General features: G+C 47.3%; 9 protein-coding genes across 9 annotated transcripts; 4 read left to right on the plus strand and 5 right to left on the minus strand.

Moving 5' to 3' along the window:
• Positions 1–115: 115 nt before the first annotated feature.
• On the plus strand, positions 116–5,092 carry FOXG_11989 (uncharacterized protein; the record flags this gene model as incomplete). Its single annotated transcript, XM_018391720.1, has 11 exons — positions 116–722; positions 775–857; positions 905–1,179; positions 1,410–1,753; positions 1,804–2,047; positions 2,097–2,692; positions 2,736–3,081; positions 3,127–3,439; positions 3,489–4,105; positions 4,153–4,616; positions 4,666–5,092. The coding sequence occupies exons 1-11, from the start codon at positions 256–258 to the stop codon at positions 5,090–5,092; spliced, it is 4,176 nt and encodes a 1,391-aa protein (XP_018250424.1). The 5' UTR covers positions 116–255.
• Positions 5,093–5,212: 120 nt separating this feature from the next.
• On the minus strand, positions 5,213–5,596 carry FOXG_20644 (uncharacterized protein; the record flags this gene model as incomplete). Its single annotated transcript, XM_018400940.1, has 2 exons — positions 5,503–5,596; positions 5,213–5,450 (listed from the first exon to the last, which is right to left on the minus strand). Exons 1-2 carry the CDS (start codon positions 5,538–5,540, stop codon positions 5,213–5,215), a joined length of 276 nt encoding a protein of 91 aa, XP_018250425.1. The 5' UTR covers positions 5,541–5,596.
• Positions 5,597–7,198: 1,602 nt separating this feature from the next.
• Positions 7,199–7,579, plus strand: FOXG_11990 (uncharacterized protein; the record flags this gene model as incomplete). Its single annotated transcript, XM_018391721.1, has 1 exon — positions 7,199–7,579. The coding sequence occupies one exon, from the start codon at positions 7,199–7,201 to the stop codon at positions 7,577–7,579; it is 381 nt and encodes a 126-aa protein (XP_018250426.1).
• FOXG_11991 (uncharacterized protein) lies at positions 7,506–9,611 on the minus strand. The gene is made up of 2 exons (XM_018391722.1): positions 9,488–9,611; positions 7,506–9,440 (listed from the first exon to the last, which is right to left on the minus strand). Exons 1-2 carry the CDS (start codon positions 9,559–9,561, stop codon positions 7,784–7,786), a joined length of 1,731 nt encoding a protein of 576 aa, XP_018250427.1. The 5' UTR covers positions 9,562–9,611; the 3' UTR covers positions 7,506–7,783.
• Positions 9,612–10,175: 564 nt separating this feature from the next.
• FOXG_11992 (uncharacterized protein) lies at positions 10,176–11,340 on the plus strand (the record flags this gene model as incomplete). The annotated part of the gene is made up of 3 exons (XM_018391723.1): positions 10,176–10,963; positions 11,024–11,109; positions 11,159–11,340. 3 exons carry the CDS (start codon positions 10,176–10,178, stop codon positions 11,227–11,229), a joined length of 945 nt encoding a protein of 314 aa, XP_018250428.1. The 3' UTR covers positions 11,230–11,340.
• Positions 11,341–13,912: 2,572 nt separating this feature from the next.
• FOXG_11993 (uncharacterized protein) lies at positions 13,913–15,046 on the plus strand. The gene has a single exon (XM_018391724.1). The coding sequence runs from the start codon at positions 14,126–14,128 to the stop codon at positions 14,687–14,689; it is 564 nt and encodes a 187-aa protein (XP_018250429.1). The 5' UTR covers positions 13,913–14,125; the 3' UTR covers positions 14,690–15,046.
• A 3,640-nt stretch (positions 15,047–18,686) lies between these two features.
• FOXG_20645 (uncharacterized protein) lies at positions 18,687–18,986 on the minus strand (the record flags this gene model as incomplete). Its single annotated transcript, XM_018400941.1, has 2 exons — positions 18,687–18,904; positions 18,959–18,986. 2 exons carry the CDS (start codon positions 18,984–18,986, stop codon positions 18,687–18,689), a joined length of 246 nt encoding a protein of 81 aa, XP_018250430.1.
• A 1,551-nt stretch (positions 18,987–20,537) lies between these two features.
• Positions 20,538–21,554, minus strand: FOXG_11994 (uncharacterized protein; the record flags this gene model as incomplete). Its single annotated transcript, XM_018391725.1, has 5 exons — positions 20,538–20,728; positions 20,781–21,097; positions 21,145–21,251; positions 21,304–21,462; positions 21,513–21,554. The coding sequence occupies 5 exons, from the start codon at positions 21,552–21,554 to the stop codon at positions 20,538–20,540; spliced, it is 816 nt and encodes a 271-aa protein (XP_018250431.1).
• Positions 21,555–22,086: 532 nt separating this feature from the next.
• FOXG_11995 (uncharacterized protein) lies at positions 22,087–23,995 on the minus strand. The gene is made up of 5 exons (XM_018391726.1): positions 23,846–23,995; positions 23,404–23,790; positions 23,053–23,336; positions 22,761–23,003; positions 22,087–22,708 (listed from the first exon to the last, which is right to left on the minus strand). Exons 1-5 carry the CDS (start codon positions 23,874–23,876, stop codon positions 22,127–22,129), a joined length of 1,527 nt encoding a protein of 508 aa, XP_018250432.1. The 5' UTR covers positions 23,877–23,995; the 3' UTR covers positions 22,087–22,126.
• Between the last annotated feature and the right edge of the window lie 117 nt (positions 23,996–24,112).

Genomic DNA, 24,112 nt, shown 5'->3' on the forward strand with positions numbered 1-24,112 from the left:
CTTGATGGGAGACCGGGATAGAGATATCTTGAACGGCGTTGAGATATCGTTACGCATATGACGCATTAAATATGCCTTGGAATGAATGTAGTCGTGTTTCGGAAATTAGAAAGAAGTGGGTTCCTATGACGCTGCTTACAGCTAACTCTGTAGACTTCCATATATGAATCATGATTGCATCTTCGTTTTTCGTTGAGTGCAAAGAAAAGCACAATCCATTCGTTTAATCCAAAATTCGCTTGTTACTACTTCAGGATGTATGCAATTGCGCCCCCCTCTACGCCCCAGGACACAGAGGCTGAGACAGCCGTCGAAGACACCGCCGAACCAGTGCTGCAACTCGCCCGAACATTCTCTCTGACTCGTACATTCTCCGCGCTCTCGACCAACATCAACCCATTCCTCGCCCAAGACTCCCACCTTGACCCTAAATCCCCAGACTTCGAGCCTGAATCATGGGTCAAGGCCTTGCTTCATACTTTCTCCAAAGACCCAAGCAAGCATCCGCGGTATACAGCTGGTGTATCCTGGCGAAATCTCAGTGTGCATGGGTTCAGCGATCCAACCGAGTTCCAGAAAGATGTGTTTAATGTTATCTGGAGAAGTCCCCTTTCTGCGTTGAATTGGTTTGCGAAGAGGAAGCAGAAGGTCAAGATTATCTCTGATTTTGATGGCTTGGTCAAGAGCGGAGAGTTGCTTCTTGTGCTAGGTCGTCCGGGGAGGTATGTCATCAACGATTGTAACCACTAATGTGATTCTAACATAAAATTACAGTGGTGTTTCTACACTTCTCAAAACGATCGCTGGGCATACTCACGGCTTACACCTTGACGACTCATCCGAGTTCAACTACCAAGGTACCCTCCCCCCAAATCATGCTGTCTCACGTCGTCTAATCTTCTAGGCATCCCCTGGGATCTAATGCATCGCAACTTCCGTGGAGAAGTAATCTATCAAGCCGAAACAGACATCCATTTCCCCCAACTAACCGTCGGTGACACCCTGCTCTTCGCCGCCCTCGCCCGCACGCCCCAACACATCATCGCCAACATATCCCGTCACGTCTACGCCGAACACATGAGAGACGCCGTAATGGCCATGTTTGGTATCTCCAACACGCTCAACACCAAGGTTGGCGATGACTTTGTCAGAGGCGTTAGTGGCGGTGAGAGAAAGCGGGTTAGTATTGCAGAAGCGATTCTGAATCAGAGCGCCATTCAATGTTGGGATAATAGCACGAGGGGGTTGGATAGTGCCACGGCGTTGGAGTTTGTGAGGAAGTTGAGGCTTGGGACGAAGCTTGGCGGTGCTAGTGCGGTTGTTGCGATGTATCAGGCTAGCCAGGCAGCGTACGATGCAAGTATCCCCTCAACCCTAGCACCTAACAGAAGTCTAACTATCATCCACAGGAGTTTGACAAGGTCCTCCTCCTCTACGAAGGCCGCCAGATCTTCTTCGGCCCAACAAGCGAAGCGACACAATACTTTACCGCCATGGGTTTCGAATGTCCTCCCCGCCAAACGACTGCCGACTTCCTGACATCCCTCACAAACCCCGACGAACGCATCGTGAGACCTGGTTTTGAGAACAAGGTCCCCCGCAGTCCCGATGAATTCGCCGATGAGTGGAGAATGAGCCAACACAGGTCATCACTTCTCAGTGACATCGCTGCGTTTGAGATCCAGTATCCTCTCGACGGGAAACAAGTTGAGACGCTGAAGGGTATCAGAAGAGCTCAGAAGGCTAAGTTCACGTCCGTCACCTTCTATCACTGAGATGTTGAAATACTGACCTATTTTGTAGATCTGACAAGAGCCCTTTTACAATCTCGATCCCAATGCAGATCCATTTATGTATTGGTCGAGGTGTTAAGAGACTTCTCGGTGACAAGACCTTTTTCGTTGTTACTATTGCAGTCAACTTTGTCATGTCACTTGTTCTTGGTAGTGTTTATTTCGACTTACCCAGCACTGCTGAGGCTATGAACCGACGAGCCTCGGTGATTTTCTTCGCTATTCTGTTCAACGGCCTTAGCAGTGCTCTGGAAGTATGTTAACTACTTCACCATGGACTTGTTCTTACTGACTGTTGGATAGATCCTGGCTCTCTATGTCCAGCGACCGATTGTCGAGAAACATGCAAGATATGCCCTATATCGACCTCTTTCCGAGTCTGTCTCTTCCATCATCTGCGATTTACCGTCCAAGATAATCTCAACTCTCGCTTTCAACATTCCGCTCTACTTTATGGTGCACCTCCGTCGCGATGCCTCGGCTTTCTTTATTTTTCTCCTTTTCGGTTTTACCACTACGATGACTATGTCAATGATCCTTCGCACCATCGCCCAGTCCTCCAAGACGGTCCATCAAGCCCTCGTCCCCGCTGCCATCTTTATAATAGGCTTGGTCATCTATGCTGGATTCGTCTTACCTATTCGTAGTATGAAGGGCTGGCTCAGGTGGATCAACTATGTCAACCCCATCGCTTACGCTTACGAATCTTTGGTCGCCAACGAGTTCTCCGGTAGGTCTTTTGGATGTCAGACAATGATACCGTCTGGTCCGGGGTACGAAGATATTGAGCCGATGCAGAGAACGTGTTCTGTTGCTGGTGCTCTGCCAGGCCGGGATTTCATAGACGGTGATTTCTTTATGGGGACTGTTTATAAGTACCACTACTCGCATCTATGGAGGTACGTCATAACACGTTTCTTCTAGACTTAGCTAACCTGTTAGGAACTATGGCATCCTCATCGCTTTCATCATCTTCTTTACCTTTACGTATCTCTTTGCGGCGGAGTACTTCTCGTCCGAAGCATCCAAGGGTGAGGTTCTCGTATTTCGCAAAGTCAAGAAATCTCGGCATCCAGAGACCTCCGACGAAGAAGCCGTCAAGTCCGAATTCCAGCCTGCGCAAGTAGTGAATGATGGCACGAATCACGTTCCGACTGAGAAGCCACCGAGCTCCTCTACATTCTGCTGGAGAAATGTGTGCTATGATGTTAAAGTGAAGGGCGAAACACGCCGCATTCTCTCAGACGTTAATGGCTGGGTTCAGCCCGGAAAGCTGACGGCTTTGATGGTAAGTCACCTTTGCCTTTTTAATTACGTGCTCTAACAATGACAGGGTGCCACCGGAGCCGGAAAGACCACGCTTCTCGACGTTTTAGCCGATCGCGTTACTATGGGTGTCATCACGGGCGACATACTTGTCAATGGACTACCGCGTGGCAAGTCATTCCAGAGAACCACCGGATACGTACAGCAGCAGGACATTCACCTCGAGACATCTACTGTGAGAGAGGCGCTTCGATTCAGCGCAGCTCTCCGGCAACCGTCTTCTGTTTGCATGCAAGACAAGATAGACTACGTTGAAGAGGTGATCAGCCTGTTGGAGATGGGTCCATATGCAGATGCTGTCATAGGAGTTTCGGGTAAAGGTATGTCACTCTGCCAATCTATAGCTGTTGCAGACGACTAAAAAATCAGGTCTAAACGTAGAGCAAAGGAAGCGCCTTTCCATCGGTGTCGAACTAGTCGCCAAACCCGAAGCCCTTATCTTTCTTGACGAACCAACCTCTGGGCTCGACAGTCAAACAGCATGGGCAATCGTGTCTCTCCTCAAGAAGCTCGCAAACCACGGTCTGGCTATCCTGTGTACCATTCACCAGCCATCCGGCATCATCTTTCAGCAATTTGACCGACTTTTACTTCTGGCGAAAGGTGGCAGGACTGTTTACTTTGGCGATATTGGTGAGAATGCCACTGCCTTGACGGGATACTTTGAGAGACATGATGCTGTTCAGTGCCGACCGGAAGAAAATCCTGCTGAGTGGATGCTCCACGTTATCGGTGCTGCACCGGGTGCTCATACGGATCGTGACTGGGTCGAGACCTGGAAGGCGAGTTCTGAGTTCCACGGTGTTCAGAAGGAGCTTGACAGCCTGGCCCAGTCGAGACACGTCACTAGCGAAGCAGACACACAGGATACCTCTTACGCTGCTTCGGTTTCACAGCAGTTCCTGGCTTGCACTCAGCGCGTTGCCCAGCAATACTGGCGAACGCCAACCTACATCTACTCCAAGCTCTCCCTTTGTTTCATCACGGTAAGGCAGCCACTGACCCTTCACAAACATTTACTAACATATCTCAGAGTCTCTTCATCGGCCTCTCTTTCCAAAACTCCCCGCTGTCCCTCCAGGGTCTCCAGAACCAACTCTTCTCGATCTTCATGCTCCTCGTGATCTTTGCATTCCTAATCTACCAAACAATGCCAGGCTTCGTCACCCAACGAACACTCTACGAAGGTCGCGAAAGATCTTCAAAGACATATGCTTGGTACAATCTCATTCTCGCCAACACAGTCATCGAAATGGCTTGGAACTCTGTGGCATCTTTGGCGATCTACTTCCCGTTCTACTTCCTCGTTGGTATGTATGATAATGGTCGCATCACGGATACGCAGCATGAGCGAGGGGCATTCATGTTTCTCTTGACGTGGGCTTTTATGGTGTATGAGGGGACGTTTGCGCATATGTGTGTTGCTGGGGCGCCGACTGCTGAGGTTGGAGCGACGCTTGGGTTGTTCCTGTTCATGATGGCTCTTGTCTTCTGCGGGTAAATCACTTGTTTCCATGATCTTTTCGGTCTTCTAACATTTTCACAGTGTCCTTGTACCATACTCGAGCCTCCCTGGATTCTGGACCTTCATGTATCGCGTCTCTCCCTTGACATACCTCATCGGTGCCATGATCTCAAATGGCGTTGGCAAGCAAGAGTTGACATGCTCAGAGATCGAGTTTCTACAATTCCAGACGCCAGCAAATCTCACTTGCGGCGAGTATGTTGGCCAATTTGTGCAAGCGGTCGGAGGCGCTCTGTCCAACCCAGGGTCGAACCAGACGTGCCTTTACTGTCCGATTGCTTCGACTGATACATACCTTACAACTATGAGTATTCGCTACAGTGAGAGATGGAGAAACTTTGGTCTGCTGTGGGCCTTTATTGTGTTCGATGTCATTGCAGCGTTAGCAGCATATTGGTTGATCAGGGTCCCCAAGAAGGGAACACGATTATTGTTTTGGAAGAAGTAGACTTTTGTAGGCCACTTAGTACTTTGGTACCCCACATCAAGAGACTTTCTATTCATATAGTTGCTTCCTAGTTCTTGGAACCTTCCTAATACATCTCTTGTATCCAAGTCCGCCTCAGATTTAGAGAACAGAAGCAAAGCAGTTGGGAACAAGGACTCTGTCGCCAGAGTCAGCGTTGCAATCCGCCTCAGTGAAAGCAGCAGCATCCGGGAGTAATTCGCAAGTACGTGACTCGATATCAGGTTTTCCTCCGAGTTCCTCGCAACGACCAATGAGCCTGAACGTGCGCTGGGGCAGCCGACCAGCGGCAACGTCGTCGTCAGTGGTGACGCAGAAGCAGTCGATAGCCATGACGGTGCTGTATTCGGCATATGTCAGTGGAGAATGGAGAGGGAAGACGAGGGATTTACCTAACGGAAGAGAGAAGGGCGATAGTGAAGAACTTCATTTTGATGGTTTTGCTAAGACCTGCTTAACTTTTGTGAAATAGACTGGTTCTGTGTTAGACTTTATCAGATGAGTCTAGTGTATTAAGTGTTTACCTTAAGTTGCGATTATCGAAACCTAGGGAGGGGAAAGGCTAATCTGATCAGGAAGTAGATGAAGAAATATTGATGTTGCTGCTATTTAGATGTTCTAGTCGCCGAATGAAGCACTTCTTATAGTCAGCATAAGTCGATGATCTAGTTAATCGTCTGTATTACCTAGTAGTCCAGATATAGTAGAAATGGGGTTTCGGTTCAACAAAGGAGTCTTTGCGTGTCTGAAACCAGTCGAGGCGAGTCATTCAAAGCTTATCTTCTCAACCGTTCCATGTCGTCGCGAGGTTGATTCAAGCCATCTCAATACTATCATCGCATGATTCCACACAGAAGATGGCTTGTGATATTATCAAATTCCTAAAAGAGAATCCAATTCGGAGACGATAATGAGGCTAAATTGTTCTGAAACTCCTACTATGCTATAGGCTCGGAAGGCATAAAAGACGAGACGGTGTCACGTTTGCCTCAAAAAAAAAACTCTATTTGCTGCCAAGGGCAGGCCAATTTAGAGTTGAAGCCAGGACGATACATCCAAGGCTTCTTAATTGAATAGACGTAGAGGGATATGAGCATATGCAGGTCTATTTGAATGCATATTTATTTCTACGAGAAGTTCAATGCTTCTGTCGGTCGCTTTCTTCCGATGACTCCTAGATCTCAATCGTTCATCTCATACATCAAGGCAATTCCCTGCTTCGTCATGAAGATAACAGGTTGAGCATCATAAGCTGATAATTATCTTTACTGTTGTATAATAAGATCTCAATAGAAAAACGCCGTTGACGAATGAACATTTGAGATGCCCTCATGACACATCGCCAACTTGATGGGGTAGATTGCCAAGATCCCCGAAACCAGTCTTGGCAATTATGAAGGAATAAAAGTCTTGTGACTAAACCAGATTTCCCAATCTGATATTTAAAGTTTATATGAGACCGCAGTGCCGTTCGTTTCACATCGATGCATAATTGTAAGCTTAACCTGTGTCAGCCCAATTAGGTTAATAAAACCGCTGTCAAAAGTTCATACACGATTGAATTACTGCATTTGCTCGATGTAGTCCACAGATCTGTTAGAGAATATGAATAGTCTGATTTTGTAGGAAACCTTGATTTGAAAACGGACCATCTTTTAGAGGGTTGATACTGGTGAAGGAGGATCCAGGCCTCAGAATGTTCGAGATCTTATCAGAAGGGCCTTCAAGGCAGCGCGATATTGGAGCATCCCATGACTCGCCAGTCTGACTCCTGGATGATTTGGGAATAGTCATTTTTCTTGGTTTTCATGTGCCATAGATAGAGTTCTTACAAGCTTGTCCAATGATTATCTGTCGATGGCTCTGGCAACTGCTTTCTGTATAAAGAGCATTGCTATTGCTGTCACTAACCCATCATCTTTCTCAACATCGCAACATCAACAACCCTTCCTCCTCACTTCATATTCTATTCTCTTCAGAACAAGCTGGTCTTGAACTTTTCTAAATCAAGTATTTCTTTACCCCCACCGAGCCACAAAGATCTTATCCGTTCTTAGCTCATGACTAATCTTCCTCCAGCATTTCATTATGAAGGCATCAATCATCATCACCACCATCCTCACCACCTCCGCCTGGGCCGGCACCCTCCCCACCAAGCGCCAAAGCGCCGCCAATGAGGCTGCCCTCCAGCAAGCCCGCGAAGACTCCGCCAAAGCTATCGAGGGCGGACAGGGCCGTGGACGACTTGTTCTCGATGAGGGAAACTGCAGCGAGGCTTGTAAGCGGTGTCGTCTTTCTGCTACTACCACTGCTGTGGCTGAGGTCTTTGCCTGCGGTACGGCTGCTGTTGCTGTGGATGTTCTGACCGCTGGTGCTGCGGTGTTCCTTGAAGCTGCTGGTTTTGTGTTTTGTGAGGCTTCGGTTATTACTAATTTGAATGAGAAGGAGGGAACTTGTCTTAAGGAGTAAATGACCAGGAAGATGGGATTTCTTGGTCGGCGTTGGGCTTGCACGGAAAAATGTTATCTTAGAGGTATAGCCATCTACTGTTCAGCTGCTGTTGACCATGCGTTCGATCTCGACAACAAGTCCCAACATTCAACCGTTATTCTATAACCCTACCTCGCTAATATTCCCATGAATATTGATGAAATCCTCCCAGAATTCCCGTGATCATGCTGCCCCTTCCCCAACCGAAAAGATTATCTCCAACGGCTCCTCCCGTCCAATCCACCACTCATGATCAATCTCACAAAGCTCAGGGTCTACCCAAGGAATGCCCCTTGGAATCTGCCCTTTTCTATCTCGCATAAACGCTTCTACATCCCGACATCTATAAATCATGGTTCTCGTATATCTCTTTCTCGTAGTATACGTGCACTCCCCATTTTCGCTTTCAGGATCACTTGCCCAGACGTGGCTGAATCTTTTCTCCTCTGGTATGCAAGCGGGACTTTGATCCAGTGTATGTCCCAAACGAAGCGATTCCTTGTCGAAAGTCCCTTCTTCAGCGTTGATGAGGGCTGCTATCAAGGACCCTTCCGTCTCAGCGCACCATGGACCTTCCTTTCCACTTTTCAGTATGAGGCTCAATGCCTTTCGACGCCAGAACGGGCTTCTGTATTTCTTTGCTGTGAAATACAATGGGTGAATTATGCCCATTTCAGGCACGAAAGACGGTAGCCAGTCCGAGTTCTTGAGTCTTGGCGCACCTTGGAGGCTTTTGCTCAATAACAATGCCCCAATTGATGTGATGATTTCTTCAAATTCCGGGCCGTAACAATCGTAGACTGTCTCACGTGGCTCAAGAATAGTGGCGGTGTTGACCAGAGCAGCGAGACATTGAGAGCGTAGAACGATGAGCGATTCGTGTGATTCGGTATTAGAAGTAGCTGGGATCTCGTTGAGTGATAGCCACTGCTTCAAATTGGCAAGCTGTCGGCCCTGTTCTATAAGAAGTTCGGGTGGAATCGTGCGGCGACTGGTGTACTTGTACCGGAAGGCTTTGGCGGTGAAATGGTAGCTTGAGTGTAGAATCTTGAACAGTGACCCATCTGGTGGATAGGACTGTAGTACTTCGCCCATGACAAATGGTTTCATGGGAAGATTTGGGGGATGGGATACGGCGTATGTAGCGACATGGAGGTCAAGCTTCTTCAAGAGCAACACAAGACTATCGGTATCAACCTCTGCAAGAAGTTGTTTATCAGTCAGTGACATCATGAGGGAGAAAGTACCCTGGAGATGCACAAGGGCCTTGTTGAGTCTCTGCTGCAAAGCCTCCACAAACCCAAGGAACAGACAGGCAACGACACATGGAATGGGACCATTCGGCAAGGTGACAAGGTCTTGCTGCACTAACCTCAGGGCCTGTGAGTAACGCTTTGTGGTTTCAAAGCCTGGCCGTGGAGATGTGCCTCTGAGGACATATTCGCTGTAGGATGTGCCGAATGCCTCGATGGCGGCGCGTACTGAGGGGATAGATTGGGCTAATTGGGGGACGGTACAGGACCAGAATGTTTGCTCAACGTTGTTCCTTGCACGACGGGGACTTTGGACCAAGACTTTACAGCCGAGGTCGACGAACGGACTCGAGAGGGTATAGGGATTAAAGGCGAGGGATCTCAAGGTCGAGATGATTGTTGCTGAGGGTGATTGCGACGAGGAGGAGTCTGAGGGCGAAGAAGAGGCGGATACAAGCGATAATGTCGTCGGTGCAGTGTTATCCGAGTCTGGATATGCACCTCGGGGATACCCTTGGCATTCTCGCTTCGAAATCAAACACCGTTGACAAGCCGGCTTGCCTTCATCGCACTTGATTCGCCGGGCCCTGAACGAGTCAGCATTGCAGTAACAAGGAGAGAACACGTGTCATACTTGCACGTGAAACAGCCAAATTTGGACTGCTTAACATTGGTCCTCGTTCTCTTGTGTTTAGTCGCATCTACCATCTTGGCTTACTGAAGACCGAGGAGACAGAAAATGCAAAGACCGAAGGCGTTATTAAAACCGTCAGCAAATCAGCCCCCGTCCCCACGAGGCTGACAGGGAGTCATGATCGCCAAAACGATGCTAGTGCAAACTGAAAGACCGAGCGATTAATGGGGCAGAGCCGAGTGTAGGCCAATTAGAATTATCCCGGCTTACGATGCTGAAAGAGGCTGACAAAGACCGAGGTGAAGGATTCTCTTCAATTTGGTGCCTGAGAAGATTGGCCAATTGGAACAAGCATTGATAAGATTGGACCTGACGAGGGGGACGTAATCTTTTATCGTATGCTTAATTTTGGTGACGCGTTTCAGATCCTCAGACCATGATGAGATTGCTGTTTTCTTCGACGCTCGGTCTTTTGACCAATCAGAGATGATGGCTATAGTTAGATAATTCGTATCAAACACCGAAATGTGATGAATTTTCGCAAAGGGCGTAGAAGAACGAGGAAACGGGTTGATATATAAGCAAGCGCTGAAATCTCAATCGAAAGAATGTTCAATTCCAATTCAACACAACATTTTGCGTCGCCTCCTTCTATCGTATCTCGTCAACAACGATATCACTTCTCACGATGTCCTCAGACCCACTCATTTGCACTCACATCTCCAAAGAGTGCCCTATCGAGCTCACAACTTATGGCTATCGTCCTAATCTCGGCGGCAACATTTTCTTAGCTGTGCTTTTCGGCATCGCATTCGTTGCTAATATCGTCCTCGGCATTCGCTTCCGCATCCGCGCCTATGCGATTGTTCTCAGTCTGGGCTGCTTAGCCCAAGTCTTGGGCTATGTCGGACGCGTGGGGATGTACTTTCAACCATTCAACGCGATACCCTTCCAAGCGCAGATCTGCTGTCTGATTATTGGCCCTGCATTCAACAGCGCGGCTGTGTATCTCATGCTAAAACATATCGTTGCGCTCTTTGGAGCCAAGTGGTCTGTGCTGAAACCAAAATGGTATACTATCATCTTCATCACTGCGGATGTTGTATCGTTGGTTTTGCAAGCTGTTGGCGGTGGTATCACAGCGACCTCTGACTTCAGAACGGACAAAGATAGGATCGAAATGGGCAATAATATTATGATGGCGGGTATAGCTTTTCAGGTCGTGACGCTATCAATCTTTGCGATACTTGCAACTTTATTCTGCGTCAGAAGAATGAGAGCCCTTACTACGAATCCTCTTGAGGGCAATTCCCTCCAGGCTTGGCGAACTCTTCGCTTTAGATTGTTCTTGGGTGGTCTTACGACTGCGTTTATGGCGATTTATATCCGCTGCGTGTATCGCATTGCGGAGATGCGAGGCGGTTGGGGCAATAAGCTCATGAGAGAGCAAATCCCTTTCATTATCTTTGAGTCAGTGTGAGTACTGCCTTAAACTCTAGACTATGGCCAAACGAACTGCTAATAACATGGGTGAAGCATGATTCTCATTGCGACTTTGTCGCAGACCATTCTACATCCTGGATATTTCTTCCCGTGGTTTGTCGATCAGACCCCTAAGCTTGGTAAGATATGTCAAAAGACAAAGTGACCTCCGAAACTAACAACTTCTAGATGCTGAAAGCTCATTTACGGAACTGTCCGTTGTCTCTGAATCACGAGTGGGATTTAAGGGGTCGAAATAATTGGCTGGAGAAGCACGAGTGATGGATATTTAAGGAATTGGAGGGATTCATTCAGTTGCATATATAACGAGTTGCAAAAGCGCGATTGGTTATAATAGGGCGTGATAAATCATTGCAGAGTATTGCCACTTGATAGAAAATTTATATTTCCTTTGTAATACATATTCACTTACCTTGCGATGAATAATGCATCCTCTGCGCACTTAACAATATGCTACTGGCAAAATGTATCCCAATCATGAGACTCGATCTTTTCGGGTAGCTAGTGTTGAAAGGTGTAGGTCTATAGGATCAACTTACCCGCAATGCCTCTTCACTTTAGTCTTGCGGTGATCTCAACAACTATGAGGGGAGACAAGCTTTGCAAACAGGAGACAACAAGATTCGGGGAGCATTAGCGGTCTACGGGGATCTCGGAAGGCCAATGCAGCTTTGATTGGTCACCGTTGATGGCTGGGATTACCTGAGTTGTGATCTGATGCGCCAAGCTGCAAGGATCAGTACTGCTCTCTGCCGCTGATGGCAATCATCTACTATCAGATGAAGTCCATTCCGACTGCAATGCTGAGCCTTACCTATCCAAGTCAAAATGTCCTTTTGGAGCTCTTCAAATGGTCCTGAAAATATCATTTGGCATGCTCGCGAGCTCTATCACGTCCAAGTCGATGAGGGGAACCGCAGTCAGACAATCTCACCAATGACGCTTACAAGAAATAACAGTTCTTACCAGTGCACGTTTCTGTTAGTCCCGCCACTCCCGAACCATCTCAGAGCTTATTATAACACCATTCTGCGATGGCAAGCGCAATAGCCAACCAAACGCCCAATGTAATACATCTCACTGCAGGAAGCATGCCACTGTGAAGCACAAAGTCCTATGGGGAAAATGCAATGCTACGTCGCTTGGGATGAAGCCTACCAACCTCTTAGTCACAAATTGCCGTCATATCATCTTATCGATACACAATCCAATATTATGCATTGATATCGCTGCCTATGGACAACGAATATGCTGGTTGGCATCTGACTATGGATCCTCTTCTATCCATCGCCGAATCATCACTTGCAAGTTCCATTGATGCAAGAATTAGCGTTATCTCGCAAGATTGACAAAACGTCATTTTGAAGAGTTCTTATCAACAGCTGAAAATAAATGTCCAGTTTTAAAAGAAGGCTGCAGGCTGCCAAGGCAGCCACTAGGTGAACACATCAGTTCATTTCAATCTTATGCAGCCGAAAACGCCTCTGTTGATCACAAACTTGGCTATACCAATGAATTGCTTCACTGGGTTTCCACTGCGAGCCAATTGATATCTCAATCACATTTATCACACAACGTCAAGGCTATTGATGCAGCCGACGCCTTTATTGCCAGCAAGGCTGCCCAAAGTAAGCCCAGCAATATCTCACGCAGATAGTAACATCACGACACAAGGATAGAAATCATTTCTCACGACATCACTCTTCTCATGCATTGTTGCCTCAAAGCAGAAGGTTATATCCGGCACCTTCTATGATTCATCACTGACATAGTCAAATGTATAGCTGCAACCACCACTAACAAAACGTTGTTGTCGCTACGTTTTAGCGTCATCGACTTTTCTCTGATCGCCCTGATCGGTCATCAGTAGGCTCAGGTACCTTGTCTCCACGGGCCAATCACTACACCCCTGCGATTGCGCAATCTGACAACTCCCCTCTATCCCCATATAACAGGTTGTCAGCAGTCACAGTCTATTGGCGTGAGTTTTCTTGGAACGCGGGGCTTGACCTGAAGCTTGCAGATGCAGAGTAAGCCCAACAGGACCGGTCAACGTGTTACAAGGCCTGTATCACTGTGACTGCGCAGGCCTATTGGTTTGTTTCTGACACTCACGTAAGGCTGGGATGGAGGTGAGCTTGCAACCTTCAAGGTAACGCTGTCAAAACAAGATTTTGGGAATGTCATCAAAGCGGAAAACTCTACAGATGTGTCTCGGAAAATAACGTGCCAAGATATGGACTTGAGGAGTGTGTGGGTCATGGGTCGTGAATTCAGCTGGCCCGGTAAACGGCTGTTGTTATTCTTGGCACCTAGAGTGTAACGTGGTGTAGCCACCACCTCCGCGTTAAAGGCCCGGTACCTGTAAATCCCCCGCAAACCGGTAAAAACGGTAGTCACTGGGCATATTGGCATTTAGACTACAGTTTCAGCATTGTGAATACGATGTCAAAGCGTCCCGTGTAGATAAGCGTATCGATCACGCAATCGGGTGTGCAGTTCACGTCAGTTCAAGCCTGCGATAGTGCAAACTGTTTGAAATAGTACAGAGCTTGATTCTTTCACTCGTCGAATGAGACGCTCTGATAAGATAGCCTGATATGCGAAGCAACCCTGCAAACACAACGGTCAACCGGTAAGCTGACTTATAACAAAATCGCCACAACAGATGAGCTTAACCATATTCCCGTCCCGCTTGCTTCAATAAAGGGTGTCGACCTGCATTAATACTTGTTCATGGCTGCATAAACACGAGCTGACCGGCAGATACGAGCTTATGGCTGAAGATGATTGTTATGATTGGCAGGTGAAGGTGAAAATATTGAACAACTCAACAAGAGCTTTCAATATTCGGCCGAGCGGGATTGAGGTTGGGTGTTGGTGAGAAGATGAGACCAACTTGGGTGATGATACGATTGAGCATGTGCATCTCGCAATATGTAGTAATTGAGCAACTCATCGAGGGACGTTGGACAGCAGAAGTGGACGGCCTATTATGGAGACAACTTGTATAAAGAGGACTTGTGATCTCCTCATTCCAAGACTCGCTCAGGCTCAACCACTGGCTCAACTCTCCTCACCACTCTTTCAAGAGCATCACTAAATCTCCATCTTACCTTCGCTCCATCCGCCAACATGAAGTTCTCAACCTTCATCGCTCCTCTCATCTCAATCCCTCTGGTCTTCGCCAGTCCCAACCCCAACAACGACCACTACCCACCTCCCCCCAAGACCAAGACCGTGACCGCAACAGTTACCCACACCGTCACCAAGCCCATCTACAAGCCCCCGATCACCAAGACCGAGACTGTCACCAAGAAGTACCCCGTCACCAAGTACGAGACCGAGACCGTCACAAAGTACAAGTGGAAGCCTCCCGTCACCAAGACCAAGTATGTCACAAAGTGGAAGCCCCCCGTGACAAAGTACGTCACCAAGACCGAGACCGACACCGTTACCAAGTGGAAGCCTCCCGTCACCAAGTATGTCACCAAGACTCAGACCGACACTATCACAAAGTGGAAGCCTCCCATCACAAAGACAAAGACAGAAACCGACACGGTTACCAAGTACAAGTGGAAGCCTGCCATCACCAAGTACAAGACCGAGACTGTTACCAAGACTGTCACCAAGCAGCCTTATCCCACTTACCACAAGCCCGGTGGTGGCCACAAGGAAGGCAAGGACTACAAGGCTTAAGAGATCTATACCTCTCATTCGACAGCCTCAGAGGTTCATGTACTTACCTCTGACCTGGTCACTTCTGGCAGTAGTCCACAGTGACAGGTGTTGCCTCCGGCAAATCTATGATGGATCATGACGCTACACGACACTCCTTAATTATTTAATGTCTTCATTTGTCACTGCATACGCGCTATCGCCACTGCACGTTGAGCTAGTGGGGAGGGAGCTGCCACTTGGTGGCTCTTCTTTGGCGGTTCGGATAAAATTTCTTCTTCGAGACATTCGTTATATAGTCGACATAGCCGCGGTATAACAGCGACTACACTTATCTATAGATCTTACATAGCTTGAATGATATTACCGTTTACTCTACCATTGAGACCATTAATGCAATGAGGGTGATCGTGACTGCCTAGATCATATGACTCATTTCGACGAAGGAGGTTAAGGTTGTAGGACCCCAAGCACCACGTAGCGAAAGGTACCAAGTATAGAACGACTCTAAATATGCTTTTCTAATCTACAGCCCGTTATTTTAAGCACTGTCTTTTCTCCGCTGGCCCTTAAAGTTTAAAAGCAAATACAAAAACGGTCGACTCTTCTGCGCTGGTATTCCTGACTCAGGAATTTCTTCCGCTGATAGTATATCTCATCCAGGCAGCCCTTGGTTCTTATACCAAGACCTCAAGGCCTTTTTTTCTAACCAGCTTTGGAGCTCGATATCAGGAGTAACGTCAGATGGTCTTTGGCTTTCTATCAGCGCCTTTATGATTGATGCTATACGGGCATACTTCTCCCAATTTATAAGCTTCTCATCAAGATTCCGAGACGTTTCGCCTTTTTTGAAGGGTATATTCTTTATACCTCTCCTCTGTGAAGACGAGCTCGCTCAGATATGACCCGTGGAAATGGAGGCGAGGAGCTCAAGATTGATGCGCGAAGCGCCTTGCGATTCTCAGACAGGTCAACGATTCGTTCCTGGGAGCGGAGTGACTCCTTTGCTTGCAACGACAGAGCATCACAAGGCTGACCAAGCCTGGATACAGACGTATTATCCAGACCCGAGGTCAGGGCCACCAGTCCATCAAGCATTCCAGCTGGAAAAGATGTTGCATGATCAGAACTCCACCTTCTATGACAAAGCCACGCGTCTTAGGTTCAGTTTCTACAAGGACGCTCTCCTTGACCCAGTTGGTTATTCCGTTGGTGAGCCGCGACAGGTCGCCACGGTAGGGTGTCTGCCGATTCCCGAACCAGTTACCTACCACCAAGAGGTTCCTTTGGTTGAATAGCACAGAACACTTGCATCTGCTTGGACGTGATCTGACACGCGAGGTATTTGTATCACATGTGCAAATTGGCTAGCTACTCCCCGCGGGCTGTGAAGCAACTATTTGACATTTCCAAAGTTATTACTTCCGTGCCGACACGGATGGTTCCCTTAACTACAGGGAGGTGAAAGAGAGTTGAACATATCATAATGCGGCGCAGTACACAGGCACCTGACGTTATGGGGCAGAAATGCAGACAACATGGGTAAAGTCTCACATACCTCACATCCCAGAAAGGAGTTCAACGGTAGTAGGGAGCGTTGATCTAGGCTCGGACTTTGCGACTCTAGCCAAACCCTGAGAGTTCTGTGATAAGGTTAAGAGGTTGAAAGAGGCTTTAGCCCTAATATAAAGGTAATAAAAACAATGAATATATATCGGTAATATATTTCTTACCTTTATTAATACCTAAATAAATGACTTCTAATTAAAAGGCTAAATATTTTAATACTTATTTTTAATAACATATAAAATATAAGATATTTATTATACGTTTCCTAAAATAACTTAGCTTAAAAGATACAGAAAATATATAAAGAAAATATAAAATAATAAACCTATAAGAAAGGATAAATTATTCTTATATAGGATAAGTTATTAAATAAGATAGTTATACTATTTAAAGAGTTATAAGAATAAAAAGGTTAAATAGGGTAATAGCATTTAGTAGTAAAGTTAATTAAAGACTTGATAATAATTAGGGCTAGGCTTTTAGTTCAATGAAAGCTTTAAATAAGTTATGAATGGTTTAAACATAAAGCCCTAATAGCTCAACAACCCTGAATCTGTATCAGTCGTCTCCTAGATGCTTCAGAGTACTAAGCAGCTTCGAACCTCTTAATCGAGGCAGATAGTAGTTCCTTTACTGTACAGAGGAGTTCCCATGTTCGGAAGAATGCCGAGACGAATTGTTCACGAATGGTTGTGAGCTCACACTCTGCAAGGTTACTTACGAGAGCCTGTAGGGAACACTGGGTAACTTGCGCTCCGCTGATTAACGATGGATCTGTGACAGAGGCACGGCCTTGCAAGGCCTGGAGCTACATCTCATCACCTTAGTGCACCAGTTCTCGCTCCGGTTGCACACCAGACCTGGATATTATCCCGGGTTCCGATGGTTCTCTTGTGTCTTTTTTGGTCGGGGTCGACGTTCTGCGTTCCGGTCAAGCTTGAAGTGGGTAGCAGCGTGTTGGGCAACATGTTAACATCTGTTAGAATTTGTCGTCGAGAGACTGCCAGGTTCTTTTTCCGACATATCAGCAGCTATGATGGAGGAGAAGGATCATATTTCGCTTTCATTCTCGAGAGGATCGGGAACTCGATGCTGGTAGGATTGCGACAGGCCTGGCTCTTTTGTAGCCTTCGAACGGCTGGCAAGAAAGCATCAACCTTGATTAAGATGCCGAAGGCGACCGAGACGTGTTCAGTCCTGTGTATATGATCGTTCTGCTCTCGGTGGGAGGTAGGATTTTGAATCGTTCCGACGTACTTCTGGAGGCAAGATAAATGGTTTTGAATGCAGATGCGTATGTAGTGCAGCAACTTCCGTACTCGAATTTAGGAAGAGTCAATGTCAAGGGGGGTCATCCTAGATTCTTCACCCGCTCTATGAGTACAGGAGGCAATCTCACCATTGGGCGTTGCTCACGGTCATGTCTGATATCCACTGATCATACCCTCAATGTCCCTTTCTGCATAGTTAATCATTTATATGCCTGAGTCCAAGATTAGGGCTTCTGTGAAGTTAGCAATCGCTTTGAGAAGTGGCTTCGTTGGCTCCAGGCCGTAGCCAGGCACAATAGCTCAATAATCCATTTTGTGGAGTTCAGTGCTCAGACCTCCATCCACACCAATGACTATACGCGCGACGCTATGGCGTGGCGCTGCTCTTCAGACAGCACATCTCGTATTCTAATTTGGCTTAGGGGGCCCAGGGCGTCAAAGAACGCCTGACGTGAAAGTATGGTGCTAGCGGGTCTTCGTGTCAGAAGTATTCTATTCTCCGGAGACGTCGCTCCCAGCCTTCGCGTACAAAATGATCCAACGTTCGATTATCGACATAAGAGATGACATGGTTTTGAATACCGGGCCAATACAGAAACATGCTCTGCTTGATCGACCATCCTGCTTGAGGGGTGTCTTGGATGTAAAGATACGTATGACGCGGGAATTAACATCCACCCTACAATATCTGATCCTCACGTCAGACGCTCTTTGACACCACCTAGACGTGGTATCTGTCATAGGTGCGCTTCACAGTAAACTCTAAATCTCCATGTCTAAACTCAGAATACAGTAAACGATAATCATCCCGCTCGTGGGTGTTGGAGGATTCGACCTTGTAAGCAAAGATTGCATAATCGTGGACTGCGCGGCCTCTCTAGAGCCCAGCATTCTTCGAGCGCTGAGAAACCGTCCTTAAAGTCTCAAGTCATGCTCCTAATATCAGGAGAGCATCGGTTACGTTTCTGATCCAGCTAGCCAGCCATGTGCTATAGGTTCGATTTTCATCTCTACCTAATGGTACTAAGGAGATTAGCTGCATTTCAGCCTAGGGAGGAAGTTATCCGCAACTCTTGAACCTCTTAGCGCAGCCTATTTTGCAAAGCGTAAAAGTAGCAGCGGTAGCTTACAGCTAAAAATTACATGTAACAAAGTGATTTATAATTCAATAAGGCCACTTATTTCTTAGTCTCTTGTTCCTTTCCATCACTCGAATTCTTGATCTGTTCCTTCAGCCGTTGTATCTCCTTTTCCAGAAACTCATTTCGTTCAGTCAGCTCCGAAATCAACTGATCCCGCTCCTCTTCGTATTTAAGTCTCTGGACTTCAGCCTCTAAGTAGCTTAGATACTCTTTAGCCTCCTCATTAGCCTTAATACTCATATCTTCTGTATCTTCTAATAGTTCTCAGTAACAGTGTAAGTGTATCAATTAGGGCAGGCTTTTCAGACCTTTCGGGTTCTCGGTGTTGTCGGACATCTTGCCGGACTGATATAGGCGCAAGGGATAAGGGTCGAAAAACAAAGTCCCGGTGTTGACTTTTTAGTGACGTTGTTCTATCATTTTTCTCCCGCTTATTTGCAATGTTGTGTTTTGCTAGAAGCAAACATGAAATCGTAAACTATGATATGAGACTGACCAGAAGCATGTCGCTTCCACCTTCATGTGACCAATCCTAAACTCTACGCTCCTACACCCTTTCAGCGGTATTACTCCCCCTGTCAACCGTGCGCCAGGCGGTCGCAGAGATTCATCTCCCTAGCGTTAGTGCCTGAATCATACTGTCCCTGTCAAGTCAAAAATTAAACTCTGACGTGACCGCAACCCTGCGCTGTTCCCCACTCACGAGTCTCGTTTTTTCAGCCTGGGAGCGGCAGACGCGTATTCGAGGTGACCGGAGTGATAAAGGCCATGAAGTTGCATGCGATGTTTGTAACTTTTCATGGGAGTGCATTGGTTTGCAAGGGCAATACTGACGCTGGGAACCTGGGTGCTACCGGTAGTTGGAGCCACGATCGCAACACTATTGTTAATGACCCGCATTAGATTAGGCACCATGGCTGCATGATGAGGATCTCGATAGCTGTGACAAAAGTATCCCATGTCATTGTTGGGTGCTGAGGCAAATTGAGGCATTTATTGATTGTTCTATTGATTTGTTTCATCAGTATATTCACGAACCATAGAGATAATTAGATCACTTCAGACTGTAAAAACTACCCAACTTTGGGATGATGGTATTGTTGATCGATGACTTCGTGCAACGTGGCCACTTATCTCTCATCGAGACACCTAGACTTCTTCGGAATACGGAAAGTGGGCGTTCCCGTCGTGCTGCAGCCCCTATCCACGATCAACGGAATCCCATCTAGTTATCTCGCCAGGATTGTGACCAAGCTTTGAAACCTGCAGTAGCTTCGTGTGGGCTTGTTGCCTCTGCAGGTGACAGCTCATCCTTTTCATCTGTCGAGGCTCTTGGCCCTTAAGAACTAATGCAGGCGGCTTTCTGGCCGCGGTTCGCCTCGTATTTAGTTCGCGGGGGGGGCTTACCAGGGCTTTCGTCACTCTTAATCGCATTGTTCAAGTTATCCGGCCTTCAAACGTGGCCGAGGTTCCACTTTGCCTTTGCTAACTATCTGAGAGGGAATCGGGGCCATCCCATCTTGGCACTGACTCAGGGCTGCTGAGTCGCTAGGCCTTTCGCTTATCTCTAACGACTCTTTACTCGGTCCATTGTCATATTTGAGATGTACGCGGATAACTACTGGCGAGTGGGCAGCGCATTAATTGCAGGGCAGCGGATGACTAAAAGGCAGCTCAATACGGTTTATCCCATTGCTATTTCCAACTTTACTGCAGGTCATCTAAATATATTTCCACTTCCAGGTTGGGATGCGAGCTTCCACGAATATCGATAGCGGGTTTGCGCCACTGCGCAACATCCCAGCCTAGATAGGTCTCGCCAGAAGCCCGGAGCTGAATGACCCCCTTTTGAGCCATTCGTATCTGCCAGGATACCAGTTTCCGGATTTAAAGCCACTGTTTATTTCCGTAGTGCGAGACGAAAGAACCTCCGTTACCCGCCTCAATACTGGCCTTGTTGATGACAGAAAGGACTGCTGTGGCAGATTCTTCGGGAGAAATGGCACCCTCCCAATCAGGCGCGTAGCCTTTGAAAGCAGCAACCATGTCACGAACTCCCTGAAGCTGCTCTTCCGTGTCTGTTTCTCATCAGCATTTGAAGTAAAGGAGTCATTGATACCATAGACATACAGTTGGACGTGTCCTGGGTGGCAACAAGACCAGGAGAGACAGCCATGAACAAGATACCCTCCTTCCTATACTGGGCATCGAACTTGGCAACGGCGATATTAAGTGCGCCCTTGCTAATGGTGTAAGGGGCCCCGTCAGTGATGGAGAAATTTGTAATAAACTCGGGATCGGCCATGCCCGACGAGATGGCGATGATTTTCTTAGCTTGGCCCTTGCGGATGAGTGGGAGGGCTAGGTTGAACAGGTGGATGTTTCCAAGAGTGTTGATCTTGAAGGACTCGAGCATGTCTTCTTCAAGTCTCTCAGGTTCCTCGCCCCTGAACTGTAAGCAACTGAGATGTACAGAGCATGGGAGTGAACTTACAGAACGCCGATGGGGTTATGGGCAGACCACTCGGATTGAAGGGCAGCGTTGGCGATGATATAGTCAAGGCTGCCGCCAGTGATCTTGGCTACCTCTTTGACCAAGTTCTACTCCTGTGGTCAGCGTGAATTTTGGTGAAGAGGCAAATTGGTTGCATACCTTTACCGACTCAAGGTTTTGGATCTCGCCTTGGATGGTATGAATGTTGGATCGTCCAGATAATTCACGCTGAATCTTCTCTTCAGTTGCCTTTTTGTTGCGGACGAAACCAATGACGGTGTTGTTTGAGTCAGCAGACAATTGACGAACGAACTCGAACTAAAGAATTGTTAATGTTGTAGTCGGGAAGTTGAATCAGTGAGACTTACACCGAGGCCTCGGGATGTTCCGGTGATAAGATAAGATGGCATTGTGATGTTTGTTTGAGTGAAGGTGGATTGAAGTGATGTAATGGTCAAGGAAACTTATTTGTCTCTAACATGAAATCTTACGGCGAACACTAAAGCCATATATATATTGTTCTTGAGTTACAGTGTCACTCATGAAATGCTATTGGTGCTTGGTAATTCGGATTGACCCTGCCCGCGATGCGCCTCTTGGTCAGCGAGTTGGTGGAGGTTATAGTGGGGCTCTCGCAAAAAGTTGCCCTGCACCAAAGGCCTATCATAAGCCACATACGCCAAAGTCGCATTTATCGTGGGCTCCACAGCCGTAATCAGCATTTGAAGAGGAAATGCAACCAAAAACTCATTATAAATCTTGTCCCAAGTCTTTCCAGCTCCGTTATGACTCTGCAACTCTTTGCGAGCTTGGGAAGATTTCTGACCCAAGTCCGCTTACAACATTGCCAACAATAGCGCCCCAAACCTCAGCTGCTGCTGGCATTTATGCAAATAATAATACACATATCAACTCACTGAGTTCTGTGGGTAAACTGCTGCTGGAGGGTATAGTTTAGATTTCTGGATTTAATATCTTTGTTTTATATGAACGCTGGTACCGACTTATGAGTCGAGCTCAGAATAACACCCAACTTCCGAACATAATTCAGATCTTCCGTATACAAGTCCTTTTGCACCCAGACCGTCTCGATAACTCTTTTAACAGTCGCAATATTTCGATACTGCATGTTCTCAATCGTCCTGTCCATGACTTCCAGAACGATCATCCTTTGCCTATCGCTTTCTGCCGCACAGCCAAAGATGAGTAAAGGAAATGGCCATTGGCAGGCAGGTAGTTGTTCAAGCAATTCAAATGCTTGTCCGACCCATGTTGTGAACTTTTGGTCTAGTGGAAGGATTCCTGCGGAAGCTCGCCTGAGATAGATCAGAGTAGATAAACGGTACAGCTCGACCACCAGATCAAATGCTGGATGCTTTGTATCAGCAGAAGCGTTGTTGTCCGGCACTTTCTTCTCAAGGTTGCGCAGCTTCCAATCTAGTACTTGAAGATGGCTTCTATGAGCCTTCGTTTCATAACGTGGGTCGGAAGGCACCGTCACGGCGTTAAAAGCTTCTGACAGAAGGTATAATATCTCATGCGGCGCTCCTGTAAGACTTTCGGGCTTCAAGAAATATCCTGTTAGCTAGCTCCGCTCGGTAGCGGAGGGTGCATACCTGTCCGTTACCGCATACCACTGGATGAAACGAATCAGCAGCTCCGTCAGCATCCAGAGTGACATGTGGCTGCCAGTGGCGCAAACTGAACCTAGAGAGCGTATTATAATAGTGTACCCAGCCCACAAGAGCAGCGGTGTCATGGTCCAAGTTATCTACATCTAGCCCAGCTGTCTTGACGATCTTGGCAGCGCCACAAGCATACCATAGCCAATGACTTGACTTCATGGAGTTCTGCTGGATCTAATGCAGGAGTCAGTGTGTCGCTTCTACGATAGGTTGCGGCCCGTACCTCTAGTGTACTTAAAATCATGCCTGCTGCGATATGGCAGGCTGAATCGGTAACACTGATGCGGCCTTGTGTTGACTCTGCTAGTTTTCGCAGGGCGGCTACTTTATACTGGGCCGTTGCTTGAAGTGGGTTGCCGCGATGGAAGGATGCGAGTGCTAGAGCAGATTTGAGAACTGCTGTTGATGAAGGCGACAAGTCCGACAGGGCTATCTGGATCAGCAGTTCCCGGACTCTTGGAGCATCATGACCAAACGACGTGATGGAGTATGAGGCTGTCTGCATGACTGGCTAGGGTAAGTGGAAGCGATTCGCAAGCAACATGCAGGTGATCAGCTAGGCGATTAGACTTACAGTACTGAAAGGAACTCTGATCGGCTGGATTGAGTCGAGCTATGGGTCCCACTGCCGGCCCGTTGATCAATGAGAGTGGCCCTGATGCCTCAAGAGGGCTAGCATCAGGGGAACCAAAGGGAACCTCAGGCAGCCCCAGCATGTGTACTCCATAAGTCTTATCCGACGTAGATACTACATCGTGCAGCTTTATATCTGTAAAGGTAGTATTCACCAATCGATGCTCAGACTGTCTACCCTTAAGGCGCGGTCTAGGACCAACCATAGCCCGTCGTGTATCATTCCGACGTGGCCAAGACAACTGCATGCCGTAGCCTTTACAGTGGCGTCCTGCTTTGATGCATCGATTGCATTTTGGATAAGCTTGGTCACAGCGCACCTTACGAGCTATCCATAATGTTAGTAGCCTGAAAGCTATTTGCAAGGGTCAGACAAGGCAAACCTCGACAGGTTCCGCAACCTAGAGATGGCATTTCGATAGGGCAGAGATACGACACAATGTTGCTCGCAAAAACTTTCCACTGTGAATCCCTCGTGGATATCTACGTGGCATGAGGGAAATAATATGAGAATCTCCGCCAAGAATGATGCGTTCCCCGATTACCAACATCAAGTAAGCAGCCACAGACAGGATAAAGTCGGTAATATGCCGGCTATACTCAGTCCTTGATTCAAGCAACTTTTTGCGAGGCGATTACTAAATATTGTG

Source organism: Fusarium oxysporum, chromosome 13, assembly GCF_000149955.1.
Source record: "Fusarium oxysporum f. sp. lycopersici 4287 chromosome 13, whole genome shotgun sequence".
Classification (NCBI taxonomy): domain Eukaryota; kingdom Fungi; phylum Ascomycota; class Sordariomycetes; order Hypocreales; family Nectriaceae; genus Fusarium; species Fusarium oxysporum.

Excerpts from the sequence above, each read along its gene's own strand:
- FOXG_11991 (XM_018391722.1), bottom strand. The coding sequence starts at position 9,561 with ATGGTAGATGCGACTAAACACAAGAGAACGAGGACCAATGTTAAGCAG. Across the intron at positions 9,441-9,487 it reads TTTGGCTGTTTCACGTGCAA|GGCCCGGCGAATCAAGTGCG; the intron begins GTATGACACGTG and ends TGACTCGTTCAG.
- FOXG_11993 (XM_018391724.1), top strand. The coding sequence starts at position 14,126 with ATGAAGTTCTCAACCTTCATCGCTCCTCTCATCTCAATCCCTCTGGTC.
- FOXG_11995 (XM_018391726.1), bottom strand. The coding sequence starts at position 23,876 with ATGCCATCTCTAGGTTGCGGAACCTGTCGAG. Across the intron at positions 23,791-23,845 it reads AGGTTGCGGAACCTGTCGAG|CTCGTAAGGTGCGCTGTGAC; the intron begins GTTTGCCTTGTC and ends CATTATGGATAG. Across the intron at positions 22,709-22,760 it reads TGGTATGCGGTAACGGACAG|CCCGAAAGTCTTACAGGAGC; the intron begins GTATGCACCCTC and ends TATTTCTTGAAG.